The 26,346-nt window shown below is 34.6% G+C and overlaps 2 protein-coding genes across 3 annotated transcripts; one reads left to right on the top strand and one right to left on the bottom strand.

Annotated features, from left to right (window-relative positions):
- The first annotated feature begins 2,561 nt into the window (after positions 1 to 2,561).
- On the top strand, positions 2,562 to 7,666 carry LOC132172837 (proteasome subunit beta type-4). Its single transcript, XM_059584403.2, has 6 exons — positions 2,562 to 2,789; positions 2,906 to 2,982; positions 4,150 to 4,279; positions 4,461 to 4,620; positions 4,714 to 4,899; positions 7,217 to 7,666. The coding sequence occupies exons 1-6, from the start codon at positions 2,722 to 2,724 to the stop codon at positions 7,328 to 7,330; spliced, it is 735 nt and encodes a 244-aa protein (XP_059440386.1). The 5' UTR covers positions 2,562 to 2,721; the 3' UTR covers positions 7,331 to 7,666.
- Positions 7,667 to 9,766: 2,100 nt separating this feature from the next.
- On the bottom strand, positions 9,767 to 26,130 carry XIC (Myosin family protein with Dil domain-containing protein). Of its 2 annotated transcripts, none has more exons than XM_059579797.2 (37): positions 26,027 to 26,130; positions 24,905 to 25,048; positions 24,640 to 24,785; positions 24,405 to 24,561; positions 24,244 to 24,302; positions 23,436 to 23,595; positions 23,174 to 23,323; positions 22,943 to 23,079; positions 22,695 to 22,841; positions 22,453 to 22,554; positions 22,211 to 22,268; positions 22,027 to 22,128; positions 20,455 to 20,492; positions 19,844 to 19,970; positions 19,587 to 19,757; positions 19,284 to 19,415; positions 19,037 to 19,146; positions 18,863 to 18,923; positions 18,336 to 18,513; positions 17,924 to 18,129; positions 17,711 to 17,830; positions 16,355 to 16,453; positions 15,871 to 16,092; positions 14,588 to 14,727; positions 13,279 to 13,390; positions 13,143 to 13,190; positions 12,777 to 13,031; positions 12,522 to 12,677; positions 12,214 to 12,420; positions 11,916 to 12,059; positions 11,549 to 11,619; positions 11,346 to 11,445; positions 11,206 to 11,262; positions 11,049 to 11,105; positions 10,831 to 10,911; positions 10,312 to 10,394; positions 9,767 to 10,142 (listed from the first exon to the last, which is right to left on the bottom strand). In XM_059579797.2, the coding sequence occupies exons 2-37, from the start codon at positions 25,010 to 25,012 to the stop codon at positions 10,019 to 10,021; spliced, it is 4,425 nt and encodes a 1,474-aa protein (XP_059435780.2). In that variant the 5' UTR covers positions 25,013 to 25,048; positions 26,027 to 26,130; the 3' UTR covers positions 9,767 to 10,018. The 2 variants fall into 2 exon arrangements, with proteins under 2 accessions (XP_059435780.2, XP_059435781.2); XM_059579798.2 differs by having other exon boundaries at positions 18,863 to 18,920.
- Positions 26,131 to 26,346: the final 216 nt, after the last annotated feature.

Raw genomic sequence — 26,346 nt, 5'->3', positions numbered from 1 at the left:
TGCCGAAAGATGCATAAAAGAATAATATATTTTGACATTTATTTAAATAATTTGCACGCATTTAACAAATCAAATATGCAATTGTATGATTTCGTTGTTGGTGTTTATATGCAAACAATTCAACCACATATTAAAGCTTTCATGTGAAATTGATAAACATACATGTTATATCACCTCTTGATTTTTTGTTCCATGGAATGTGCCTTTTCTTTTTGTGCAGAATCGATAGACCAGAAAGATAGACATGTATTCTTATATGAACCCTTTCTCCTTTCAAGATTTTAAAGGCAATGAATTAAAAAGACAAAATATGACCACATCTCTTTATTGTCAATTTCTTTTTCTTTTCTTGTTTTTTTTAATTTTTTTTTTTTTAAAATTCATCAGATATGAATTTTTCCAAGAATTCGTTTCGATAAATTGGAAATTGCTATGAGTAATTAAATAAGAAAGAGAAAGCAAAGTATAAACTTATCTTGCTTTTTATGAAGATCAACATACACCTTCATAGATTCATTTTCTAGTGTGGCAGCTTGAACTTTCCCTTTTTATTGATTTGTAACAATTTGGCAAAAGACATCATGTGCATCCAAGTAATAGCAATGATATTTCTCAATCACTGAGATGAGAAGCAAGAAAATTAAGCCCTCATTTGCACTTACACTGTTATAGCAGGCACATATGTTAATTAGAGATAAAACATCGATCTCCTTTATTTTTGTTTTTACTTCCGTCAAACACATATGAAAGAATAAAACTTTCAACTTCCATTTTACGTCATAAATATATTTATTGGACAAATTGTATTATTCTTAAAATTGCAGGGACACTAACCAGTAATAAAAATATTGGTATTTGTGCTCCAATTTGTTTTGGAGCGAAGTACTTGTATAAAGGCAAAAAACTTATTGAGTTGTTTCATAGCCAAAGGCACAGTTTTATATCAGATTTGATGTTCAAGTATTTATTTTTATTAAAATACACTCATCAAAACCCAGATATTCATCCATGTCATAAATTGCAGAGAAGCATAATTAACTTTTTAGAAGATAAGTTAATGTGGACTTATCTCGTTTATCTGGCGACCCTTTAGGTTCGTTGGGTGAGGAACATCCCTTCAGGTTTGTCGGGTGAGGAACGACCCTTCAAGTCTATTGGGTGAGGAATTGCCCTTCGGGTCTATCTCCAAAAATTGCTACTGCCCGCAGTGTGGGAGCCATTTAGTTGATAGGATAGGTTGTCCAGCTTGGCTTGGAATTGTGCTTGGAAAGCGTCCATACAAGTATCAGTGGAGCCGTCCTCTGTTGTTGCTAGCGGTCTTTTAGGTCTGTTGGCTGTTTCAGGCTTGAGTCCTCCTGGTGCTGAAGATTAGGGACCCAGTGGTAGTTTCCTCAGTTTCGAGATTGCCAACGTTATGCTCATTGATGTTTTCCAACTGGGGAGGGGGAATGTTGGTCATGTTGACAGTATCGTTGGTTTGGCCTTGAGATCTCGTGGCTACCATTCGTGACTTTTGTCCTATTTGAACTTTGGATCGTTAGATGATTCTCGTTCCCACAGACGGCGCCAACTGTTGAGACAGTTATCAACCCTAGTAGCAATTTGATTCAAAGCCTGCTAAGAAATAAATATTATCAGTAGTGAAGACCGCGAGATGGGGGGTGTGATGGTCGTACCACCTTCGATGCCTGAGTGAGAATTTGATTATGACAAGAGTAATAAAATAAGGAAATAATGAGCAATAATAACTAGGAAAACTAAGAGTAAGAAAATGAGTACGTATCTGTATTATAAGATGACTTTTCCTTTTATAGAGGCTGTGAGTGGGTGAACTCTAGTGGGACTCTCACTCGGCTCCCTTGATTCGTGGGAGTGGTTGAAACTGATATTATTCTTTGAGATAATATGGGAGATTTAAGTATATAGGATATTATGTATTTAGTCTCATTTTGTGAGATATTTAGTTGATTGCTCTCTGATTTGGGTTGTAACTCCCAAATTGGGTTGTTTGGAGAGTGATTATGCTATATTGATTATAAGGGTATGTGATTCTGCATGCAACCATTTCAATATGGTGCATAACTGCGTGCTTAAGTGTGGACCTGATATAATCGAGTGATCGTGTTAAGATTTCCTGGGGCCTTGGTGTCTTGGCGAGCCATGGGCCTCTTATTCGAAGTAGGCCTCTTAGTTTGGGTTTTAGGATATATTTTGTATCAACAGCTACAATATCATATTCAAGATAAAATTATGCCTGCCTCTAGTAACTAAGATATATTGATTTTTAATTTTTATTTTTTATAAAACAACAATAGGCATATTAATTACATAAAATAACAAGAATCGTGTGACTTCTCTATTAAAAAAGAAAAAGAAAAGAAAAAAGAGAGGAGTAATTGCAACTAGAAGAAGAACAACGACCTCCCGTTACGAGGAGAGGAGGAAGCCGCTTTTAACAAACTTATTTGTTTGGGTAGCCCATGGGTTGTTTTAGTTGGGCCGGGTACAAGTCGGAGCAGCCCATCTACAGATTTCTTGAGCAAAGGGAAAGGAAAAGCCAGAGGCTTAAAGGAGTATTCTGATTCCGCTCTTCTCCCAAATCATCGATCACTACGAACTCCATAGCCGATTATTTCTGAAAACGTAACCATTATTTTTTTTGTTTCTTAAATCCGATCTCTGTCACTGAGCTCCTCTTTCTAGTTCTCTACGTAGTTGATTATGGATTCAAATCAAGCTGGCAAGCAGCATAGCCTAATGGGCTCTGAAGCTGCCTCTGAAAGAACTCTGTATGTATATATGTGCATGTGGATTTAGAGATTTCGGTATTCTTTGGAATTGGTGCCTTGTAATGCAATTTTTTTATTTTTTTTTATTTATTTCAATTTTTTTTTGGTTGGTTTAGGTACCCATATGTTACTGGGTCGTCCGTAGTTGCTCTCAAATTCAAAGATGGAATTCTTATGGCTGCCGATATGGGAGGTTAAATGCTAAACTCAATCATCCTCTATTGCAATTTTCATATAATTCTGTTTTTACTGAAGTATTTTCGATTAAATTGACGTTGTTCTTGATGATAAAACCCTCGTTTGGCTGTGGGGAAACAATGTATGTATATGTGTGTATGAATGCATATTTATTTATATGCCTGTGTATGCGTGCAGGTATATCTATGTATATATGTGTAAATTGGTGGGCTTACGAATTTAATTAGAGAAAAAAAAAAAAAAAAAAAAAAAACTGAGTCCATTTAATTGTTTTCCCTCTTGAAATTGTCAAATTGCAACTGAGATGTGTGAATACGGTTTTCAGTTTGATTAATACTTGTTCTATTGGAATTTTGTTTTTAATTGCTATATAGAAATAAATGAGATCAAATTTAGCCATGACAGTGTACGTTAACTATGGAACTTTAGTAAATTAAGATTTTTGGTCATGATTTGAAAAGAAAAAAAAAAGGAAAGAGCTCTGTTCATGTGGACTTCATGTTTTTTATTAATATCATTTGGGGAGTAAGTAATCTATTTATCTTGTTTTCAGTATTTTGATTAATTGTTTATGTCTCTATGTACAGTCTGTTTAAGACTATTCCTTTCAACTTTGTTATGTCTCCCTACATTCTTATTGATTCAGCAAGTAATTTCTTGTCTGACCCTGTACTCTTGCACTTCAGTGGGTGAGTAGGGATCGCTAGTCAAGGTTTTAAGTAGCACCTTATTGGTTTTAAGAGCTCTGACCTCCTTTTAGTTGTCTAAAGCAAATTTTATTTAGCTACTTGCTTTTGTCTATACTAAAACTTTGATTCCTCTTACCCCGGACATGCATGGGACATATTGTGCACTTTCCGTAATGATTATGTCCATATAAAAATCTAATTGTAACATCATATTCATTCCATTTTTTTGTCTGTAAAAAAAATTCTAAGGTGCATCTTTATTGCAGAAAATTTTCGTTTCACCTGACCCCTCATTGTGGATAGCTTTACACTATTTTTTCATTGAGTCTTTAAATCCATTTTAGAATATATGTTTTTGCTACATATCTCATATCATTTATGGCTCTAGACTAACTGGTTCACCTTTTTAATAACATTTTGAAAACTTCTTTATGATTACATATGTATCATGTTAATAATGTATTAACTGACAGGTTCCTATGGGTCTACTCTACGATACAAGAGTGTGGAGCGGTTGAAGCCTGCTGGCAAACATTCTCTTCTTGGAGCAAGCGGGGAAATAAGTGACTTTCAGGAGATTTTACGTTATCTTGATGAGCTTATGTAAGTACTGATTGTTTTGGAAGAGATATGGATGGAGCTGAAACTTTGCACATTTCTGTGTGTGTTTTTTTACATGTCATGTGAAAATGAACATTTTTTTGTTGGGGGTGGCGGCAAGGTTTGTACCTCTTTTTACTGTTTTTGCTGAGAGATTCTTATTTCTATGGTTTGGTGTTTCCAGCCTGTATGACAACATGTGGGATGATGGGAATTCTTTGGGGCCTAAAGAGGTGCACAACTATTTAACTCGTGTGATGTATAATAGGCGTAACAAGTTTGACCCACTGTGGAACTCACTTGTTCTTGGTGGAGTGAAAAATGGGCAGAAGTACCTTGGCATGGTAGACATAATCGATCATTTTTTTTGATGGTTTTTAGCTACCTATGTGCATCTAAGAATAGTACTCAGACATGTATTTGTGATTCTTATCCAGGTTAGCATGATAGGTGTAAATTTTGAGGATAACCATGTGACAACTGGGTTTGGAAATCACCTCGCCCGTCCTATTCTTCGTGATGAGTGGCATGAGAACTTGAGTTATGAAGATGGTGTCAAGTTACTGGAGAAATGTATGCGAGTACTTCTGTATCGTGATCGGTCTGCTATCAACAAGCTTCAGGTTTGTTGAAACTTATATAATTGGCTTCAAGATGTCCTTTAATTTGTAAAACCCTTAATCAATAAGTTAGAGCTGTACAATGATATTACTAGGAAACCGTTAAACTTTGTTCTAGTTTTTGGACGAAATTATGCAACTTCTCTGGATGTTTTTAATTTCTGTATCTCATTTTATCCATATCTTTTTCCTTTTTAGTCTCTATTTCAATATCAAAATTTTAAGTAGAGATTTAATGTTCTATTTTTGGTGTACCATATTTCTCTAATATTGTTATTCTACCAAATATTGGTTGTGCTTGGAATATCAATAAGGTTTGCAAGAATTAAAATCAAACTATTGATTGCTTTTGCAATTTTTGCGAAATTGTGGTTTGAATTTTATTACTCCCTCCATACCAATTGTCTTACTTTTCATTTTAAAACGCACCAAAATATATCCACTTTTTAAAAGTGGAAGTTCTACTTCCTCAATTTCCTATATTACTCACATTTTTCAAAAAGCAAACAAGATTCTTATTTAAAATTCATGTCACTTCTGCTATACCGTAATTATCACTAATTTTTTTCCATTTTCATTAATAGTCATATCATTTCAAACCAATACTTTTTATTTTTTTGAATGAATATTTTCATTCTCATATTACATTGCATGTTAATATAAAAATGAGATATTACATCGCATATTACAGGCATTGGCTCTCTAGTAGGGGTAGAGGCTGGTCTGTTTTGTGGGTTTAGGGTTTTTTTGGGGTCTAGGGTCCCTTTTTTTTGGGCTTTAGGGTTCCCTTTTGGGGGGCTTTTATGGGCTAGCTTTGGTTTTCGTGTGTATACTTTCTATGTACTTAAGGGCGCCTTACGCTTTTTTTGATATATACAATATTACTTATAAAAAAAATTTATATAAAAATGAGATATCCTTAAAATCTTCTTTTTGAAGAATTAGAGGACTTCATGAAATCCTGTTTCAAATGTGTGAACTCTTTTCTCTCACTCTCTCTTCTGGATTTCACTGTCATAATTGTTTCGATCTCATTCTGGTAGAAATCTTCTTGAGTATCTGGCCTATTAGCTCAGCTGGTTAGAGCGTCGTGCTAATACTTATCAAAAAAGAAATCTTCTTGAGCCTTAGAGACATGGTTTCTGAATTAGTAAGGACTAATAATTTTTGCTGCTTCAACTTGTGGTGGTTTTCCTTTGGAATTTTACTCTTGCAATGATGAGGTAGAGTCAACATGAATCTTGTGGTGGTTTCTGAATTTTACTTTTTGCTGGTTCAACATGAATCTTGACTACCAAGAAATGATGAGGTAGAGCCAACATTCTAGCAAAATATATTTAAACAAGAAAAAGGGTGACAAGATTTTGGAACTTGCAGTTTTATTTTTATTATTCATAGAATTTATAATGAACGGTCAAGATTTTCATTATTCTTACTGTCCGTGCTTGTGGAATATGCTCACTCCCGTTGTCAATCCATGCATCCTTACAAAGTGAAGATGAAACATGTTCAAAGTGGGCACTTAGTTCCCAGATTCAGTATTCTACATCTTCCCGTACCTTTCCACACACACACTCTCTCTAGAATGTCTTGGTGCTTGAGGAGGCTCATTGTGTTTCCTTATGGTTTATGATTGGGGCAAGAGAGCAAATCCAATCTGCTTCATATGGAAGTGTTCAGGCATTCAATTATGGACAACCATCTACCATCTTCCTTTTTGCACACATTTCTTTGTACCTGTAGGTCATTCTGATTAGTTTTGACGTTCTCTAGATCTAGGATTGGGAAGTAGATTACTGCTTCCTTGTCTTGGCAGATTTATGTTTTTCAAATTAATGTTTTGTTGAGCGTTGTTTGCCTTTCTGAACTTTTCTGAACTTAAATGTTCAGTAACCTCAATCATATACTGCCAAACTGTACTAGTAGTAGATAGCCGACTGGAATTTTTGGAAGCATTACCATCTATTGATCTTTTGTGTGAATGTGACATGGATTAGCTATTGAACCCTCACTGTACATAGATATTCAACCATATGCAGTTCTGAATAAAGGTGGCCCAAATCTGAATTAGTTCAATTTGTCCTGTAGTTGTTGTATATTTGAATTTTCTTTTAGAATATGATTTCAAATTGTAATCTAATTTGGCCAATGAGCCTTAACTCAAATGATTCTTCATCCCTTTGTAAGAATAAAGTGGAGGATGTGGTTGTGAGTTTCAGATCCATTTCACTTGCCAATTAAGGAAAAGTTTTCTGATTGTAATTTAATTTGGTAGTTTTCTTTAATTATTCTTAACATATGTGAATTTTGCAACTTGCAGATAGCAAAGATCACAGAAGAAGGTGTAACCATTTCACCACCGTACGCATTGAAGACATTCTGGGGATTTTCGGCTTTCGAGAACCCAACCGTGGGTGCAGAGGGATCATGGTAGCTACACCAGCTAAGATTCTAGCTTGCTGCCCGAATTCCAATATAAAACTGGATTGTAGAAGTTCTTATAATCCCATCTGATGTTTCCTATCTGCCAAAATTTCTGAGGCCTCTTGACTCTTATCTATGGTGGATAAAACCGACTATACTTGAAAATACTCTCAAGAAGATGAAATTGTGGTTATATGTGAGATGGAATTCAATTTTTTTCCTAGTTGAAAACTAAATTCAGTTGCAATATTTTAATTTGCATTTTCTATTGTCATGTAGGTAAATCGATGTTAACTCGCTTTGATTTTATTTTTTACTGAAATGAAAGAAAATTATTTGTATTTCACTTTCTTGGCTTCTTTTGTCGTCCTTGTCTGTCTGTCCCAATCAGAGAAAAAAAAAGAGGCTACTGTTTTCTTTTCTGTTATGTCATTCAACAATTGAGGAAAATGGATCAATATTATGGTAATCAATTTTACAAGTGCTTAAATAAGTTTGTTCTTTCCTTAGAGTAGCAATTTGTAGTCGAGGACACTCTACAGGTCCTTGGGAAACTTGATGGCAGAGGTGGTGTGCAGTAGAACAAAAGACTAAACCTCAGCTTAACTTTGACTAATCAACAATTCTTAAGAGGTATTTTTGGCCATTAATGCTCATTGGAGAATCTAAATCTCAACTTGTGTATCTGAGGAACTAAGATTAAATGGGTAAGGGTGAAAAGGCGGGTGGTTATTACCCGCCCACTAACCATTAATCGTCTAGGTGGTTACTGTTATCGGTTTTAAGTTTTTTCAAAATTGCTAACATATATATATATATATATATATATATATAAGTATATAAGTAAAGATATATTAATCAAAGCGCAGAGGGACGCAACCCTAGTACACAGAGAGTATACAAGAGAGCAACTAAGAGGGAGAAAAAAAAGAAGAGAATATAAAAAGAAAGTCAGGGAAGCTGATCACTAATGGCGCTAGCCAACCAGCAATCCAAGTAAAAAGGGTGTACAAGAAAAAGTGTAGGTCCTCAATATTCCTAAACAAGTCCTCGAAGCATCTAGCATTTCTCTCAATCCAGATGCACCACATAAGGCAAAGATGAACCATCTTCCACACAACAGCACTATTAGATCTGCCACCCTCCCACCAAGAAGCTTACAACCCCCTGACGCTACCAGGCATCACCCAACAACAAACCAAACCGAGATAGAACGGCATTCCACAAGATACGCACAACCCCACAATGAAGAAAGAGATGGTCAACTGACTCCCCATCCGATTCACATATGCAACAACGGTTTATCACAACAATACCTCTCTTCCGAACATTATCCAAGGTTAGAGTCTTTCCAAGCGCGGCCGTCCAAGCAAAAAAAGTCACTTTCAAAGGAACCTTGGTGTGCTATATACTCTTCCAAGAGAAAGGGGAAGAATCTTTAGAAGCAATGATCCTATAAAAGATCTAACCTCAAATAGAGGAGCGCCATAAACTGCTAACATATATATATATATATATATATATATATATATATATATATATATATACATGAAACAACATCGTTTTTATGTTTAAATATATATAAAAATCTAGAAACGATGTCGTATGTAGCATGGTATTATCGTATTACCATAGAAATGACATGGTTTTGGTTTTTTCTTTTAAAAAGCAGTTTGCGGAGGCAGTTGGTGAATTTTATTAACCGCCTTTTCACCCCTAAATGAGAGTAGCTAAGCAAGTTGGCCGTTTTGAGTAAACGTCCCATTTCTCACCTACCTATAAGGAGGATATTGTTGCTTGTCACCTTTTTCCCTTCCTATATTCCCAAGGGTCATTCTCCTATATAAGGAGGATCAACTCAAGCACTAAGAAAAAACAAGGAAAAAGAAAAACAACTACACACAACACAATATAGTAGAAGACCACCACATGTCACTATAGAAAAATAGAGAGAAACATACCCGTCAAAAACTAAGAAATTTTGGAAAATAATTATCTTACCCAAGTTAATGATGGAAGCCTATCGAGTCATTGTTAGATTGAAGTTGTGCCATTCATTGCTGCAAATCACTCCCTCATTCCTTCATTTTATATGATTAATGTTGCAACTATTGTTGACATTGCAAATGTTATTAATAACAATTTGCGTTTGGGACTTGATAAAAAGCACTCCAAAGAAGAAACATACACAGTAAAACTAACCCTAACACACAGCAATGCATAGACAGGAAATCTAATAGTGATCAATAATAGCACAAAAGTTTTGGTTATAAGATGAAGTAAATACAAATAGAAGCTAAGAAATTAAAAAGGAGATAGTGCACCTTTATAAAGTGCTGTATGCTGTTAATTTTTTATTTTTTATTTTTTTTTTCACCAAAAACTAGTTGTACAAAAAAAAAAAGAAAAAAAAAAAAGAGTTAAATAAATAAAAAAAATTGCTATTACACTGGAAGGGGAGCAAAGGCATCCCTACTTGAAACAACGAACTATAGATTGGGAGCAAAGGCATCCCTGCTTGAAAAAAATGAACTATTTATAGGAAGATAGTTTCAAAAAATGTTGCTGATGTAAAGATCGAACAACAACAATTTACAACCTCATAACGATATCAACCATACAGATTGCATCATAAATCTACATCTTGACCGTGTAGATCGATAGGGAGAAAACCCATCCGTTTCTGCTGTGGAAGTGATTAGTCTGATCGTGGCAACAAGAAACTAAAGCCGGTGTTCTCACGAATAAGCGGTGGAGGTTCAATGTCAGAGATGTCTATTTGTTCCATAGACTTTGATAAGTCATCAACTGAAAATGGAATGCTGCATCACAGATGATTCTGACCAGTCAGTGATGGTCACAAAATTATGTTATGGAAGCAAGTCGGCCCCCAAAAAACCAATTCAAAGCGTATTAATTAAGAAAACAAATTGTGCTGGTCGAAATGGAAATGCTGAAGACAACATCACATAATTGAATATTGTTACTGACCTTGAATCATCATCCAACAGGAATGAATTACTAACTGCATTGTTAGAATCTTCTGTCATAAGTACCCTCATATTGGAAATTACCTAGACAGAAACAGTAAGATGGTAAAGTAAATATTGCTCAGTTTTCTGTTACATGGATGTAATCTTATGAAAACTGAAAATCTATTATCCTGCCATGTGACAAAGATGACTTGGACCTAGTTTGAGAAATGGAATTCATAATGTTAAATCACTAGTTATTCCAAAAGCTTAAATGAAAGGAAAAAATAAATTTAATTACTTAATCATTACTTTAACACTCTCCCTCACATGTGGGCTCAAACTTCCTTTTAATATGTGAAGCCCATCACGTGAAATATTTAATTTTAAATAGATGGTGATTTGATAGAGTCAAGGTTCGATCTCAAAACCTTTGGCTCTAATACCATGTTAAATCACTAGTTATTCCAAAAGTTTAAACTAATAGAAAGAGATAAATTTAATCACTTAATCATTACTTTAACACATAAGAACTTACATCTGAGGACACACTATGCGTGCCATACTTGTCATCCCAGTACATTGTACTGATCCGATATAGCTGCTGTATACTGAGGACCTGTAAATGGAAAAATTAGGTTGATTGAGATCCTGGAAAGAGGTGAATGTCAAATTTTTATTTTTATTTTCTTCTGCTATTAAGGTCAAAGTAGAATCAAGTATTTCGCTTGTTAACCCTAGATATGTGTTACCCACCGGGCAAAGATCATGGCTTATTTCATCCAGTGTTTTCTTTGGTTTTTGATGTATGACCTGAATCAGAAATAGAATATTTCAGAACAACAGTATTTGTTGCTACTTCACTAACAAGTAACAGTAGAAAATTGGAAAATAACAAAGAATGGAAGGATACCAGGAATCCAATAGCCTGTCTAATATGCTTGAGCTCATCCCAAGATGAACCTGCATACTGCAATTTTTTTTTTTTTTTTTTGGTTATCTAATAATGATATATTACAAAATCAGAGTAATGTGGCAGTGAATTGAAGGTACCTCATCTGTTGCCTTATAACACCAATGTTCCAATTCAGCCAAACCAGCTTTCACATATTCACCATTACTAAAAGAACAGCACTCTCGCCTTAATAGAAGACTGCAACAAAAAATGGTATACGCGAGATGATGAGGGAAAATTGCCACTTGCATTTCACTTACGAACTCAAAAGCAATTTGAAATTGTAGCATAGACTCAATACCTGTTGAATAGTTGAACATTGATGAAAGAAAATATTTGTGTGAATACTTTACGAACTAAAAATGGGGGTACCTAGGAGGACCACAAAAAAAAAAAAAAAGTAAGCAAAAGATATTTGACTGGAAGTACACTTGCAAAATGAAATGCAGAAAAATCAAATCAATAACATTCACAATCTACCCAAAAAGATCCAACCAGGGTTTAGTTAATCTGCTAGTCATGGTCAGGAAAGCCAGAGTTGGCTTGGAACATGAGGTCCCGAGCTATGTCAAGTAGTACTGCTACTGACAATTACTTTCTATCATAATAGTACAGGAGAAAACAAAGATATAGAAAGAAGGAGCTGAACCAAAAGAAACTCCACTAACATGATTTGCTTTCAAAGTGTTTAAGAAGTTTCCAAGGCTTTTTACAATCCCTTGCCAATGTGCAATCAAAGCTCGCTGGGCCTCAGTGTTTGCCACTGAACGCGATGATCCCTTAACCAAGCTTGCTCTAGATGTTCTTGGTGCCTGTTGCATCATATTCAAACAATAAATTACAGTTTAAGTAAATTAGAATGAACAAAAGTAATTAGAACGAGTAAAATAATAACCATATTGAAACATGATTTTGGTTCATTAATTATATAAGGTTTAGCAAGTCTGCGAAATTCAAATTGATAACCTGGATGCACAATCCAAGCAATGGAGAAATTTCTTTCTTCAAATTATCTCGAATCATTCCATAAATCTTTTCTACATATGCGGTAAGCTGCTGCTTAAACAGCAAAGCTGGGTACTTGGCTTCAACTTGCCGTAATGTATCCACTCCACCACTCATGCTACCATTGATCAAAGACAGATTGACTCCTTGTGGAGCACCACGGAAACTCTAAACAAAAATAACAGAATATGTGTAAATTTGAAATATGAATTACTGCAAAATTGAAATCGTCTGAACAGAATTGATATTAAAGAGAAACTTATTTTTACTTGTGTCATCCTCCCAAACAGAGTAGCTGATGATGAACGACGGCGTTGTGGAGCCATTCCAGCAGCACCACTTGCTTTCAATGTGCGCTGGAGTAGTAAGAGAAGTGTTGAGGCATTGGATAACCAATAGGCCAAGATATCATTGTTATCCTGGGTCTGAAATCCAAAGGAATTATCCAAGTTAAAACAGGCTTCTGATGTCAGGAAGAGAAAGCAAAATATGGTAAGCACCATATAGAGTTGGGTATTTAAAACCTCAATAGCATTGCCAACAGTCTGAATGATCCGATCAAAAACACTAGTGCGCTCAACTTCAAATGATCTCCACTGCAAAAGGCATTTATATATGATGCAGGCAGCAATAGGCCTATTCCCCGCAAAGCCTAGATGCTGTGCAATACATCGTATGAGCAACTCTTGGTTCTCCTGCTGCTTCTCATTTAGAGACTTTTGGGGCTTCTCCTCTACTTCAGAAAGATCCCTATGGTTTATTGAAGGACTATGCATATCCTGATTTATTTAACAGGTGATCAACAAAAGAGACAAATCAAGAAGGAACATTCGAGTAGCTCATTCTTAAGAGTGTTAATAGAACTATAAGAATAGGAGAGCTTTACTTACCAAACCTATCTTTGCATCCACTACAATATGACCGCTTTCAGCACTTCTCTGCCATCCATCAGAGAACAGAAAAATCTCTAAATTATTTGGGACATTAAACAATTATCATTCTCATGTTGATGATTTCTGAAATTACCTGCATAATTGATCTGGACCGTCCTGAAAGGAACTTATTAGGTGCCATGGATACAGCTTGTTGACGTAAGACTTGATTTTCTGATTCTAAATTTGTAAGCTTCTCTTCAAGCCTAATCAAAGAAGACCAAATGCCAAGTAACCAGGTAAGAAAAACTAAAACTAGTGATGAGTTTCTCTAAATAAAACTATGTGAGTTGAGCTCCCATTATATGCAGGCCATGAATAGGATCAAAATCATTAACAAGTGAATTGGTGCTAGAAATCAATCTATGCAGCTTAATACACTCCAGTACTTTTATATATGATGAGAGATTATACTGAAAGCCTAAAGCATTGAAAATTAAACATGGGAAAAAAAAAAAAAAAAAAAACAAGAGAAAGATGACCATTGATTTTGTAGTTAAAAACATGTTGCAACAGAGAGAATTAAACACCTGCATTTCGATTTAATTTTTTGTTTTATCTCTTGAGAAAAATAATTTAATCAGTAAGAACCTAAATTATGCAGTTCTTGGATGGCACTAAATTTAATATTGAAATCTTCCTTTACAATATATAATTGATGATATACTTAATTAGGCAAAAAAGATTGAAGATGTGCTTGAATTTTTGTCTGCATAATCTAAACAAAAAATGTACAAAATAACTCATGAATAAAAATAACCATCCTTATATTCAAGAAACAGTAATCAGAAGAGCCGCAATTGGCATTGTGGTAACTGCTCAACTCAAATGTGGAAAAACCAATGGACCAGTAAACAAGACTCTCAGTAGCTCAGGCCAATATTAATTATTGCCAGCAAATAAAGTCGCCAAGAAGTAAGCGTTATAGTACTTGAGATGTCTGATATTCATATTATTCATCTTGCTTTGTATTAAATATTTAAATCTTCGAATCTTGATCATCATTCCTTTGCATATTACATTTAATTCTTCAAAGGTTCTATATTTTATCAATAGTGCCATACATACGATATGTATAAGTCAGTTGAAGCCAGAATTACTGCAAGGAGGACATGATTATTGTTATTATCAAGATTGGTAAATCGAAAAAGAAGTCCACTGGGCTTTCTACCTGAAAATTTTGTTTAAACTGCTACAAGGAAAGAAAAAAAGGAGATCTATGGGCCACACATGAAAATGACAATCAGCTAGTTTCCATTTATTTATCAGGATTATGTAACACCTCATCTAATTTGAGTCATGATAATTCAGCCAAAAGCAATTTGTAAAACATTTATGAGTGAAAATGCATAACATGTAAATTAACTATATGAGGGTACGTCATTCTTGAAGGATCATTTTACCTGGTCAAAGATTCTTGGAGTTGATGGACTTTCTTCTCTGTTTCTTCTAATTTTTTACGTCGGTCTTCACTAGATTCTTGGGCTTCATTGTACTTTCTTTCAAAGCCATCGGCTCTTTGTCTCTCTGAATCCAATGATCCCTGCATTTATAAATAGGAAAAATAACATATTGCATATTTCCATACATGCATACAAGAAGCTGAAGACACATGTTGAATCTTTGGAAAAGACAAATGTACCCAGTCATAGATGGATCACACATCTGACATGGTGATGACAAATAATGAGTCTAATAATCAAATTGCAACAAGCAACCTTTGGTACCAAGCCTTGTTGCTTAAGTTAGCTAGGCCATTTCATTGACAAAGCCATCTAAACTGCAGAATATAAATTTTTGCAAACTCAAATGAGTCAAGTGGGAGATGGATTACAAATCTGACAAGATGCTGCCACAAATTGATTGCAATGGTTTGAATTTAATCTAGCAAAATTTGTACCGCATCTTGTTACTTTGGTTGCCAAATCCATTTCAATGAAAATGGTGTAAAACTTGTACTTGAATCTTTAACCTTTATTCTGGTTAAAGGTTTTAAAGCTATCCTAACTGCAAGAGTTTGTGAAGTTAGTCTTTGCAAAAGTTACTATTATTGTATCATCCTTTGATGTTTGAATCTTGTAAATGCCTAGTTTTTTAAATCATCAGTCTCATTTCATTTGGCTCATAAGATATCAAATGGTTCTGTAAGTATTGATCTTTACATAATACAAAAAAAAAAGTAGGTTAAGTCTAATTGCTTGCTCTACTTAATTGCCAGATATATGCCATAGTAATTTTACACCAAGCATTCAACCAACAATCTATGTCAACCAGAGGAGTTCCAATTATCTTGAGGAGACACCTGCAGTCACCATGCAGTAGTAATGTTTGATCCATGTCTGTCTTTCATTGGCAGAAACTTAAATTGTCACATGTCAATGCACAAACATAGCTGACATTTTCAAATAAACACTTTGAACATTGCATTCTGGGCCTAACACTTGCAAACCATATTGAAAATTAAACTTCTTTAGTGCATACTTGATAGTGTGTTGTAGTTGACAAGTAAAAAACGAAGTTCTGTTATGTGACATACAGATTGTTTTTGATAAATGAACTGCAAAGAGAAGAAGGTTTTATATTTCATGCTTCATGAAACAGAAAAATACTCGTTTATTTGGTGGGAAAATGAAAATTTGATTCAACTGAAGACCTTAGGTACAGTTTATCAGATGGAGTTTCTAACCTGTAGGCTCGTCACTTCTGCTGTTAGAGAGTCAATTTTTTGAGTATCTTGGACAAGAACTTGGGTTTCTTTAACAACAGGAGGTGCTTCTTTGATAGCCTTTTTTGCAGACTCTTGTTCCTTGACAAGTAATGCACTTGTTTCATCAACTTTGTTCTGCAGTTCTTGCAACGAATTCTGCAATTTTACTACCTCCTGTGCTTTTGCTTCCTCTAGGTCAGTCTGCATATGTGATTTTAGGGCATGAGAAAATAAATATCAAAAAGCAGAAATGAGAATATCTTGGTTCTTCAGATGGTGAAAGATCAAACAAATATAACTTAATGATTTCAAATTCTCATACTGTATTTTAATTTATAGCAAAGGAAATAGTGCATTAGGATATTGCTTCTTTTCAAGGTGTGATAGTGCAAACTTCTCTTTCATAGTGCATGCTGCCTATATCAGATCTTAGCACTACCTATCAGCAGAACATCAGTATTACCCTTAAACGTTTTTCCAACTGTAAACGCCAAGTGAGCTCCTCCACTCGTTTTTCAAGCTTATCCTTTGCTTCTTTAAGTGCACCTGTTTCCCTTGCAGCCTTCAAAAGATTGTACATGGATGTCATATTTAAAAAGGAAATGATTAGCAGGACTTAAAAATTTATCATCTTACTTAACATACTATTCATGCTAATAGTGGACTCAATATTCTGTTATATCAATATGGACTGAATAAAATAGAATCAAGTGACTCTCCAGTCTCCATTCCATCACCCATGTTAAGTCGCTGCTTGACTATAGTCTTTAAACATTTGACATTACCCTTTGACTTGTTGCAATGACTATTAAAATAGAAATATTATCTTTTTTAAACAATCTTTATTGCAGTCGAGAATCATAAGAAATTAAATCAAAATCATGATGACAATGTTGGTATACACCATTGAAGCACAAAATTCAACTTTCAAGATGCATAACAAACCATGGTTCTCAATTACTGTCATTACTTATTGTCTTTGCATATGACATAGAGCATGTCAAAGGATGGTAGTAAAAGTCACTATATTTTTACCTTTCTGCAGCACTTATGATCCTTCCATGGATTTATTTACACATATTCTTTCAATTTTAGAAAAGAGTTTTAGTATATGTATTATTCTGTATAGCATGCTCTCCTCAGGCCCACATTGGCGTCTGTCATGCAAATGGATATGCGTGACTGTCTTACATGCGCACAAATACATGTGCTATAAAATGTTTACTTGATAGTGGTATTATAAATGCACTCAACATGCTGCAATATTTATTCAAATCCTTGATGCTTTTTACGGAGTGATCTCTCACATTCAAATGTAATAAAATACAGACATTATTTCTCAAGGTCTCCTATTCTGACAGCTAACTGTTAATTTTTGTCTATTGTGGCATTTCCCAGAGATCTAATGCAAATCTCTTCATCTAAGCCTTTTAGATCCAAATCCCATACTTTTTTTTATTCATTTCTTTTCTGAATATTGATTATGTTAATGATTTGTCCATTGATAAATCCTTAACTGCTTAAACCATAGTATGACTTTGTTATAAACATATTCCTCTTTTATCAGTGTTAATTCCAATCAACAAATAGTGCATTAAATCCCATTTCCAAAATGGTGCTCGTCCCCTCGACCCAATGAGTCAGACATACAAAGCTGACTATTACCATCAATCATTAACAAAGCATCTGCGCAGTGCCATGTATTCTTTCTTTCTTTATAATTCTTAATTATTTTGCTAGGATATTGCCATGCATACACTATGCAAAACCTTCCCATATATATATAAGATATTTTAGGGAGTACTTGCTCAATACTAACCATTTTGAGATTTCTTAGTTCTCTCCTCGCAACTCGTCCTCTCCAGCTGCATTGTGTCACTATTGTACCTCTCTTAAGCTTCTTATAGTATGAGGCAGCTTTCTGACAACGCCATCTTGCCTGCATTTTTGTAGAAAGTGAGTATTCATTTTTGCAAACTGACAATAGTAGAAAAGTAGATTTCCAGGTGATATAAGTTTTAAAGGGTATGACCTGAATGAGGGTAGCAGCTTTAGTTTGTTTCCTAAATCTGAATTCTGTACGAGCAGCCATTGACCTTAAACCTGTTTGCAAGACAAGCACAGAGAGATGGAGTTTGCGATAGGTTTTTCTGGCTTGGTATCTGCGTAGATTCTTCTGAATTTTCACAGCAGCTGCCTCCCTTTTCAAGAGCTCAAACTGTTTGTAAGCCAGTCTTCCTACATTACATACCAAATATATCAGAATATAAATGGCAGACAGAAATTGATTGAGCAGTCAACTGATGCCCTAAAGAGCTTTGCCATGCAAGGTAGGGCAAACCATAGTGATATCATTCCATTAAGGAACTACATAAATCTCCAAGAACAGCACTGCATGTAGTTGTAGAACTGATTTATGCTATCATAAATATCAGATGGCCCACCTCTACATATAGATTGCACAATTATGGTGGCCTTCCGTAATGCAATAAACTGTTTACGAGCAATATGGGTTCGTATGCGCCGCTGAATAGTTTTTGCTGCACCACTCAGTACTTCAGCTCTCCGCGCATCTAATTCAGCCATCTGACCAGCTCTTAGGAACACTTTTGTTCTACCTATCTGCAAAACCATTTTGTGCCCCATTCAAGCAAATGCCTTTAGCCACGATATGGGATTGGATGAATGGACATTCATTATACTTAAAGAGATATAACATCTACACATGCAAGGCTTAATCCATATCTACTGCCTAGTAACCCTATAATTGTACTAGTTGAAAGATTTATATAAATACATGCATACATATATATGATATAACTACATGCTGCAATGCACTTGGGTCTATCTAAGAGCTCATTAAAGCTTAAGCAATTAATAGAAGCTTGTAGGAGATTGAATGAAAAAGCAGAAATAATCATTGAAGGATTATCAGCCGTTTCTAAAAGCAGCAAAGAACTCCTTATATTACCTGAAACCCTGTAAGCCCCTTCTTTTCCAGAATCTTTTTGCAGGCAACCTTTTCATCGCTGCTGCTCATAATAAAACCCTCATTCATTTAGGTATATAAAATAAATTTCAGCAGTTGCAGTTCAGAACCGTTTTACCACATGAATGGAAATATATGCTAACAAAGCATACTTACATTCCTTCCAAGAACTCAGGGGCAAGAAGACCGAATCTATTTATGAATTCAAAGAAAGGGCGCCGAGTTGGGTACCCAGCACAACTGATTCTGATTGCCTCTAGAACACCCTACAAGGACAAACTTAAGTCATAGCAGAATACAGAAAGAAAAAGGAAAAAAGATGAAGAAATAAAAAATAAATAATATGTATAAATTTTCATAAAAAACAGCTTGAGAGAGAGAGAGAGAGATCAATTTTACTCACACCACAACGCAGTTGTTGCATGATGTTGACATTCTCAAATATGGCAGGTTTTAGAAAGTTGTTTGGCTTCACACATCTTATGTAGTGAGGTTCTGTAGAGTTTAATGTTTCCATTAATTGCTGTAGTTGTAGCTGCAACAGTTAAATCATAAAAACTTTAGTTGTCAAGTTCTTGCAGCATAAAAGGTTCTGAAGTTTTTAAGAGAAGTGAGAAGAGCTGATACGTGTAGATGCATAAAATCAACTGTTGTTTATTTTCAGGTAAAATCAACTACAACCACCAAGATAACAGAAGCAAAGTACCTTAAAACGAGAACCAATTGAAGCAAACTTAGATGATTTAGTTGTCTCTTCCGGAAGTGGAGGGAAAAGGCCAGCTACAAAAGGGCATTTAGAAGCAGCCAACAAGTCTTGATGTTCAGGAACCACATAATCCTTGTTTTTGTCCAAAAATTGGGCAGATTGATATAGGACCTGAAAAGAAGTATAATGAGAATAAAAATCAAGATGCAACAGCAGCCCATACTTGCAGCAATTGATCCCTTTGTAATCAACCATACCTCTCCAGCATAATGAGCAATGGCGAAATCCGTGCGGGACAGTTTTGGTTTTACAAACCGCTTGTGATTTTTAAATGTCTGATAGAGCTTGTTCGCAAATGTTTCATGAGTAGACTTTGGAAACATGCTGAAAAAGAAAAGGGACTAGTTAGCAAGAACGAAACAAAAGATCTATTTGCCGTCCAACAAGGATTTTAATCTGGAAGTTCAACATAATCTGACAAAACTTAAGCATTTCTCAGATTTTTCCACCAAAAAAGATAAATAAAAAGTTCAACTGAACTAGGACCATCTTCCTTTCAGAATGTTTAATTACCATTTTTCCCAAAAGCTTAAACTGATAGGAAAAGGAAAATTTAATCATTTAATCAACACTTTAATACTCTCCCTCACATGTGGGCTCAAACTCCTTTTTAATAGGTGAAGCCCAACACGTGCAATATTTTAATGAAATATGTGGTGAATTGATGGAGTCAAGATTCGATTTCAGGACCTTTGACTCTGATACCATGTTAAATCACAATTTTTTCCAAAAGCTTAAGAATAACCACCACTTTAACATAAAAGAAAAACCAAAACTTCTTAGAAGAAGTGAAAGAACAATATTTTACCAAGCTTCATCAAGGAGAGCAACGATTCCACCAGGTTTCTGCAAAAAATAAACATTATAAGTGAAAGACATGCTTGAAATACTAGCCCTGAAGCAGATATTCAAATATAAAATTACAATGTGGACCCAACAAGCTACTCAAAACTAGTGGAAGGGAAATGCACGCTGCCATGTTTAATATATATCTGTCTAACAATAAAGGTACAAATGGGAACAAAGAACCACTTCCATAACAGATTAAATGATATGAGCAGGAGGCACTGTCACAACAAACCCATGGCCAAGATGGTTCACCGGTCATCCATCTCTCTAGTGATTTAGTTTAAACACAGAACAGCTTTATCTTCAAGCCTGCAAATAGCCACTTGACCTGCCTGTTTTTATTTTTTATTTTTTCGGGACAGGGACCTGATAAATCCTCAACAATGAAATCATGTTACGCAAAATACAGTTCTACACTCAAATCCTTGTTACCATCAAAAGTTTGTCATATAGCAGCCTTTTGTTCCTCAAGAAGTAATAAAGATAACTGAAAGTTGAATCAAGTTTGTCATATGGAGACCTCACACCTAACGGGTACACACCACCCATCACTTCAATATCTTCCCTTGGTAATTTTCCCCACAATCCGCGTTCCCTAAAGTTCTGGTCGTCAGTTTCTATTCATCTTGCTGGTGATTTACCGATCTATGTGAACTTAATGTATGAGTGATGCTCATTTGTGGCGTACTAGCCTATGTGGCTTGTCATTGGCCTTGGGTGTGATTCTGTTTTAGTTTTGGTTGGACATTGACTCATAGGATATGTTGTGTAGTTTATGGGACATTGCATCTTTTTAATTTTCTATGTTATGCTATACATTGACAAGGATTTTTTTATTTTTTATTTCCTACTTGACAACTCTTACAATGTAAAATGCAATTTAAAAATGATTTTAGTAAAAAAAATACATTTCTCTTAACCCCATTATCTATGCTATCTATTGGCATTAGCTCATTTCTATTTTCAGCTATGATTTTTCATAGTTAGCAAGTGGACCCTCAAGTTGAGATATACAATTAGTTGGTTGTTGGGAGTTAATCTTAGGAGATTTGTTAGATATATGTTAGTATGAGAGATTTTTTTTTATGTTAGTATGAGAGATTTTTTTTTATGTTAGTATGAGAGATTTTTTTTTTGTTTTTCAATTTTGTCATGCTAGGTATTTGTTTTTTGCTGAAAGTTGGGATTTGGAGTTTGTACTTTTTAAGTGCATTGGGGCCAAATTATGCTGCTGGGAGAATATATCTTAGAGACAATTTGGCATCTTTGATTAATTTGTATTTAACATTTATGAGTATTTTAGTAGCGAGAATAGTTTATTCTTTGATGAAATAGAATTGTAGGAAAAGTTTTCAAGCAGGTTTAATGTTAGTATTTTAGCATGCACCATGCCCTTTCTCGGTTTGGAGTGTGACAACAATCTGACTAGAAAAATGAAGGGGAGACTAGGTTTCCAGAATTATATCATGTCCAGTTTGGATCTGATAGCAAACCAAACAATCACGGTTCACGTTAAGGAAAGAGGAATAACCTTTTCAATAAGATCCAAGACATCTTGGTTATCAACAAATTCAATGTAGCTCCAATCAATCTCCTCTTTTGTGTATTCTTCTTGTTCCATCTTGAAGACGTGCTGAAAGTCATCATCACATAGTCTTACGTTATAAGACTGATTAAACTAAAGCGGAAGATTTCAATATGATCTAAGACATTACCTGGTTGAAATGTTGCTGCAACTTCTCATTTGTGAAATTAATGCAGAACTGCTCAAAACTGCATTAATGCAAAAATCAAATCAGAATGAAGTGCCTAAAACGTTAAAACTGGTTGCTTGAATATCTTTAATAATAAATTTTTGTGTCTGTCTGTATGTGTGTATGTATGTATTTATGTGTATATATGCATGTATGCATGCATTTAAATGTAAAATATGTATTATCTGCTTATCAATTGTTACCTGTTATTCTTAAAGCTTTCAAAACCATAGATGTCAAGAACCCCAATTAAAGACTTTGAATTAGGATCTTGTCCTATTGAAACATTAATTTTATCCACCAACCTGCATATAATCAGAAACACTCACTTAGCATTAGATGAGCATCTAAATTCCCAGCTTTCTTAATGTTTCACGTAGTAATTAGGGAAACATTAGAAGACAGGTGATAAATCTGATCATTACTAGTATAGATACCATCTTACCAGTCAAACAATCGAGAATATATTGTCTTAGCTAAACCATCACGGCTAACTGCTGCACTTTGAGGATCAAGGCTCCGTTTTATAATTTCTTCCGGGGTGATCATATTACGCTTACATAATGCATCTTCCAAGGCCTCAGCATCACACCTGAAATAAAGCAAAATTTCAAAATTTAATCATTTCAGCCAAATGAATGGGATCATATCAGAATATGAACCATGGTGATATTATTAGTACAGAACTCATACATTAGAAGCTCTGCAGTCATTTTAAGATGGAATTTGGCTTGGTCATCTTTTGGAACCGACGAATCAATTTCCTTTCCCTTAGCAAAAACAATATTGCCAAGATGAAGTATTGCAGCAACAACTCTGAAAATAGCTTCCTGAGAGAGAGAGAGAGAGAGAGAATGTCAAAAGACAGTGTTTGTTATTTCTTTGTAATAAAGCAGTTAAAATATTCCTTTGAAAAGGCCAAACCTGTTCCTTTTCACTTATGCCAACAATGTCCATGGCTCTCCTGGTGGCAAGATAATCATGTGCATCATTTACACCAACCAATTCATAGCAATTTGATTGGTTAAGATAGTGAAATGATTTAGGGTTTCCCAACTTGTACTTCTCAATTTCCTGTAAACATTAACAACTTTAGATAAATGTTGTATTAAAGTGAAATAATTGAAATATGCGATAAATAATCAGAAGATCACAGATAAAAGGAGCGATTCCAACAGCAAGATACCTCCTGTGGTGCAGCACAAAGAAGGTAGAAGCAGTGGTAGTTCCGTTCAGGATCAGAAATTTGGCAAACACGAGACGTCTCTAAAAGGTAAGTTCTGATTGCTGCTCCTGAGATTCTTCCATGCTTGTCAAACTGGATCACCACAAATTTACCAAAACGACTGCAGCAGTATTTATTTAAAGAGATTAGTGTCAAACCATAAAATTCCGCAATTTTTTTTTTTTTTTTTTTGATAAGTAATAACCAGTCTTAAATTCCGCAAATTCAACTACATTTGATTTGTTCTATATGTAATAATCGAAGGTAGCTCATTTCAGCACAATGATTACTTCATTAGTGAAAATTTTTTGTAACAAGTATGTGTTAAAATATAATTAAATGATTAAATTTATCATTTTTTATTTGCTTAAGCTTTTGGGATAAATGATAATTTAATATGATATCAAAATAAAGATTTTGAGTTTGAATCATGACTCTACAACTTACCCCCATTTCAGTTAAATATAGGGCTTCACTTGTTTATAGGCAGTTTGAGCTCACATATGAGGGAGAATGTAAAAATATAATTAAATGATTAAATTTACTATTTCCCATCAACTTGACATTTTGAGATAAGTGGAATTTAACCGTATGCAGTTATTTAGTAAAATATTTTCTTTCCATCACATTAGCTTAGTATTATATTCCATTGAGTGTACGAATCGTGTCTGGGTTAAAACTTCTAAAGTTAAAGTCAATTGACAAATTCGATGTGAAGGGGAATAAAGTCAACACCCTACTTTGTTGTCTGGGTGGAAGAGTGTCTTACCTGGAATTGTTATTCCTTACAGTTTTAGCATTGCCAAATGCTTCCAGCACTGGATTTGACTGCAGTCAGACCAATTAGAACAAAACGAAAGGAATGTAAACAATACAAAATAATGGGAATTTAATCTAATTGTAAAATGAGATCTAGGTTATTGAACATACTTCAAGAACTTGTTGCTCAACTGTCCGTCCTTCGGTAGCAACCCGACCTCCTAAAAAGGCAAGGTACTGCATAAGCATTTTCGTGGTCTCAGTTTTACCGGCTCCACTTTCACCACTGACCAGAATTGAATTGCTTTTCCCCTCATTGATCATTGCCCTGATTAGGATAAGCATTTTGAGAGTTGGTTCAATGATAAAGCAATACATAGCTAGCAAAGTGGAGAATAGGGATAACCTGTATGCAACATCAGCAACTGCAAAAACATGAGGGCTCAGTTCTCCAAATGGTGCTCCCTTGTATTGTTGCATCATGTGAGCATCATAAAGATGAGGCAGTCTTTGGAATGGATTTATGGCAATTAGAATATTTCCAGTATATGTCTGCCACGATATAAGAGAGGTACATATTGTGGTAGAGACCATGGTAACAGAAATAAGAATAATCCCATAGAACAATGAATTTTATTAGATTTACCAAAATGAAGGGAAGGAAAGCTTACATAGATTTCATTCAGTTCATATCTAGTTTTCAAGTTCTGCAGGACACCAGGCTCATGCAAATAAGACAGCTTTGTCATGTCATCAACTCCACCAGCAGGAGCTTCCATATCTTTTGGATAGATTTTTGATAGCTTTGTAACAATCTTAGAAGTACCAAATTGAAACACGAATTTCAGTACTTTAAAACAGCCCAAAATAAAATATAGATGTAATATAATTTTGTTTAAAAGGATTATTGTGAGGCTGCACTCTGTTTTCTAGCTACTACTATAACCAATAAACATAACTAGAGGATAACTATGACCAGCGAGGTTTTCTCAGTTTTAATTGTAGAAAAAGAGAAACATTTACTACTATCACAACCAACATTTACTTTCAGCAGTAGTTATAAAAAAAAAAAAAGAAAAAAAAAGAAAAAAAAAAAAAAAGAATGCCTATAATTTTCTTAAAGCAGCAAAAACTATTTATGAAGCATGAATTTTAAAAGCACAATCAAGCAGAATTACATGCAACAGAGACACAGAGAGAGAGAGAGAGAGATCTATTCATGATCATTCCGAAAAAGATATTTACGAAAAGCCAAGGGATATGACTTATCGTGTTGTCAACAATATAAGTCTCACTGAATAACAGAAGAATGAGTAGAAGAAAAAAATGCTGACAATGCTAATATATGGTTTCTTTTCCTAGCATTGTCAATTTTTTCTTTCCCTTTCCTCATTCTTTCCAGGTTGAAATGACACATAAAGAAAAAATAAACCTCATACCCGAACCAAAATCATTGATTTGAACAATGACAAAAATAAACCAAGAATCTATTATGGTCACCAAATATGATAAAACACAGAAGTAGGAGTTAATTCTTTTTATACTAAGTTTAATTGGTGTACAAAATGGTAGCAACAAAGGCTGCTTGTTCAATCATCTCACCTCATTATGTGAGTTCTGAGTGCAAATGTGATTAGTCACCATAGGGGGACCAAACATCAAGGCGCAAATATAATATTTGACAGAAAAACCATTGACAATTTATTTCTGCTTAAAATTTTATTGAAAAAATACAAAAAGAGTTTAAATCCAAAAAATAAAGCAGTTTATTTAAATTGTACACAAATGAATACCTTCTTCCCATTAGTATTCTGGATCTCAGCTTCATCTCCATTAATCTTTGACACCTGTCCATCAATCCAAGCTAATTCTGGGCTTTCAGACCAGACATGAGAACCTACAATGATATTCACTGTTGTTCCCTGCAGATGAAGATACCAGAGCATGAAATTATTTCATAGAAAATTTTATTTTAAATTTAGTTATAGACACAAAAGATATACTGCTTCCACTCATAATTAGGTTCTGCACAGCTCTCAATACAATTATGAGTATTCTGACTTTAAGCTAATAGAAACTTTACATTTAAGTTCTACACTATAGTCATGGATCA

This window comes from Corylus avellana, chromosome 1 (assembly GCF_965113065.1).
Source record: "Corylus avellana chromosome 1, dhCorAvel1.hap1.2, whole genome shotgun sequence".
NCBI lineage: Eukaryota > Viridiplantae > Streptophyta > Magnoliopsida > Fagales > Betulaceae > Corylus > Corylus avellana.
The sequence above is the reverse complement of the archived record's forward strand: the minus strand, read 5'-3'. Positions and strand labels throughout refer to the sequence as shown.

Coding starts and splice junctions, on each gene's coding strand:
- XIC (XM_059579797.2), bottom strand. CDS start 25,012: ATGGAAGCTCCTGCTGGTGGAGTTGATGACATGACAAAGCTGTCTTAT. Junction 20,493..22,026: donor TCTTGGATCTTATTGAAAAG/GTTATTCCTCTT, acceptor TATTTTTTGCAG/AAACCTGGTGGAATCGTTGC. Junction 19,147..19,283: donor TGCAACAACTGCGTTGTGGT/GTGAGTAAAATT, acceptor TTGTCCTTGTAG/GGTGTTCTAGAGGCAATCAG.
- LOC132172837 (XM_059584403.2), top strand. CDS start 2,722: ATGGATTCAAATCAAGCTGGCAAGCAGCATAGCCTAATGGGCTCTGAA. Junction 2,983..4,149: donor TATGGCTGCCGATATGGGAG/GTTAAATGCTAA, acceptor ATTAACTGACAG/GTTCCTATGGGTCTACTCTA. Junction 4,900..7,216: donor CTGCTATCAACAAGCTTCAG/GTTTGTTGAAAC, acceptor TGCAACTTGCAG/ATAGCAAAGATCACAGAAGA.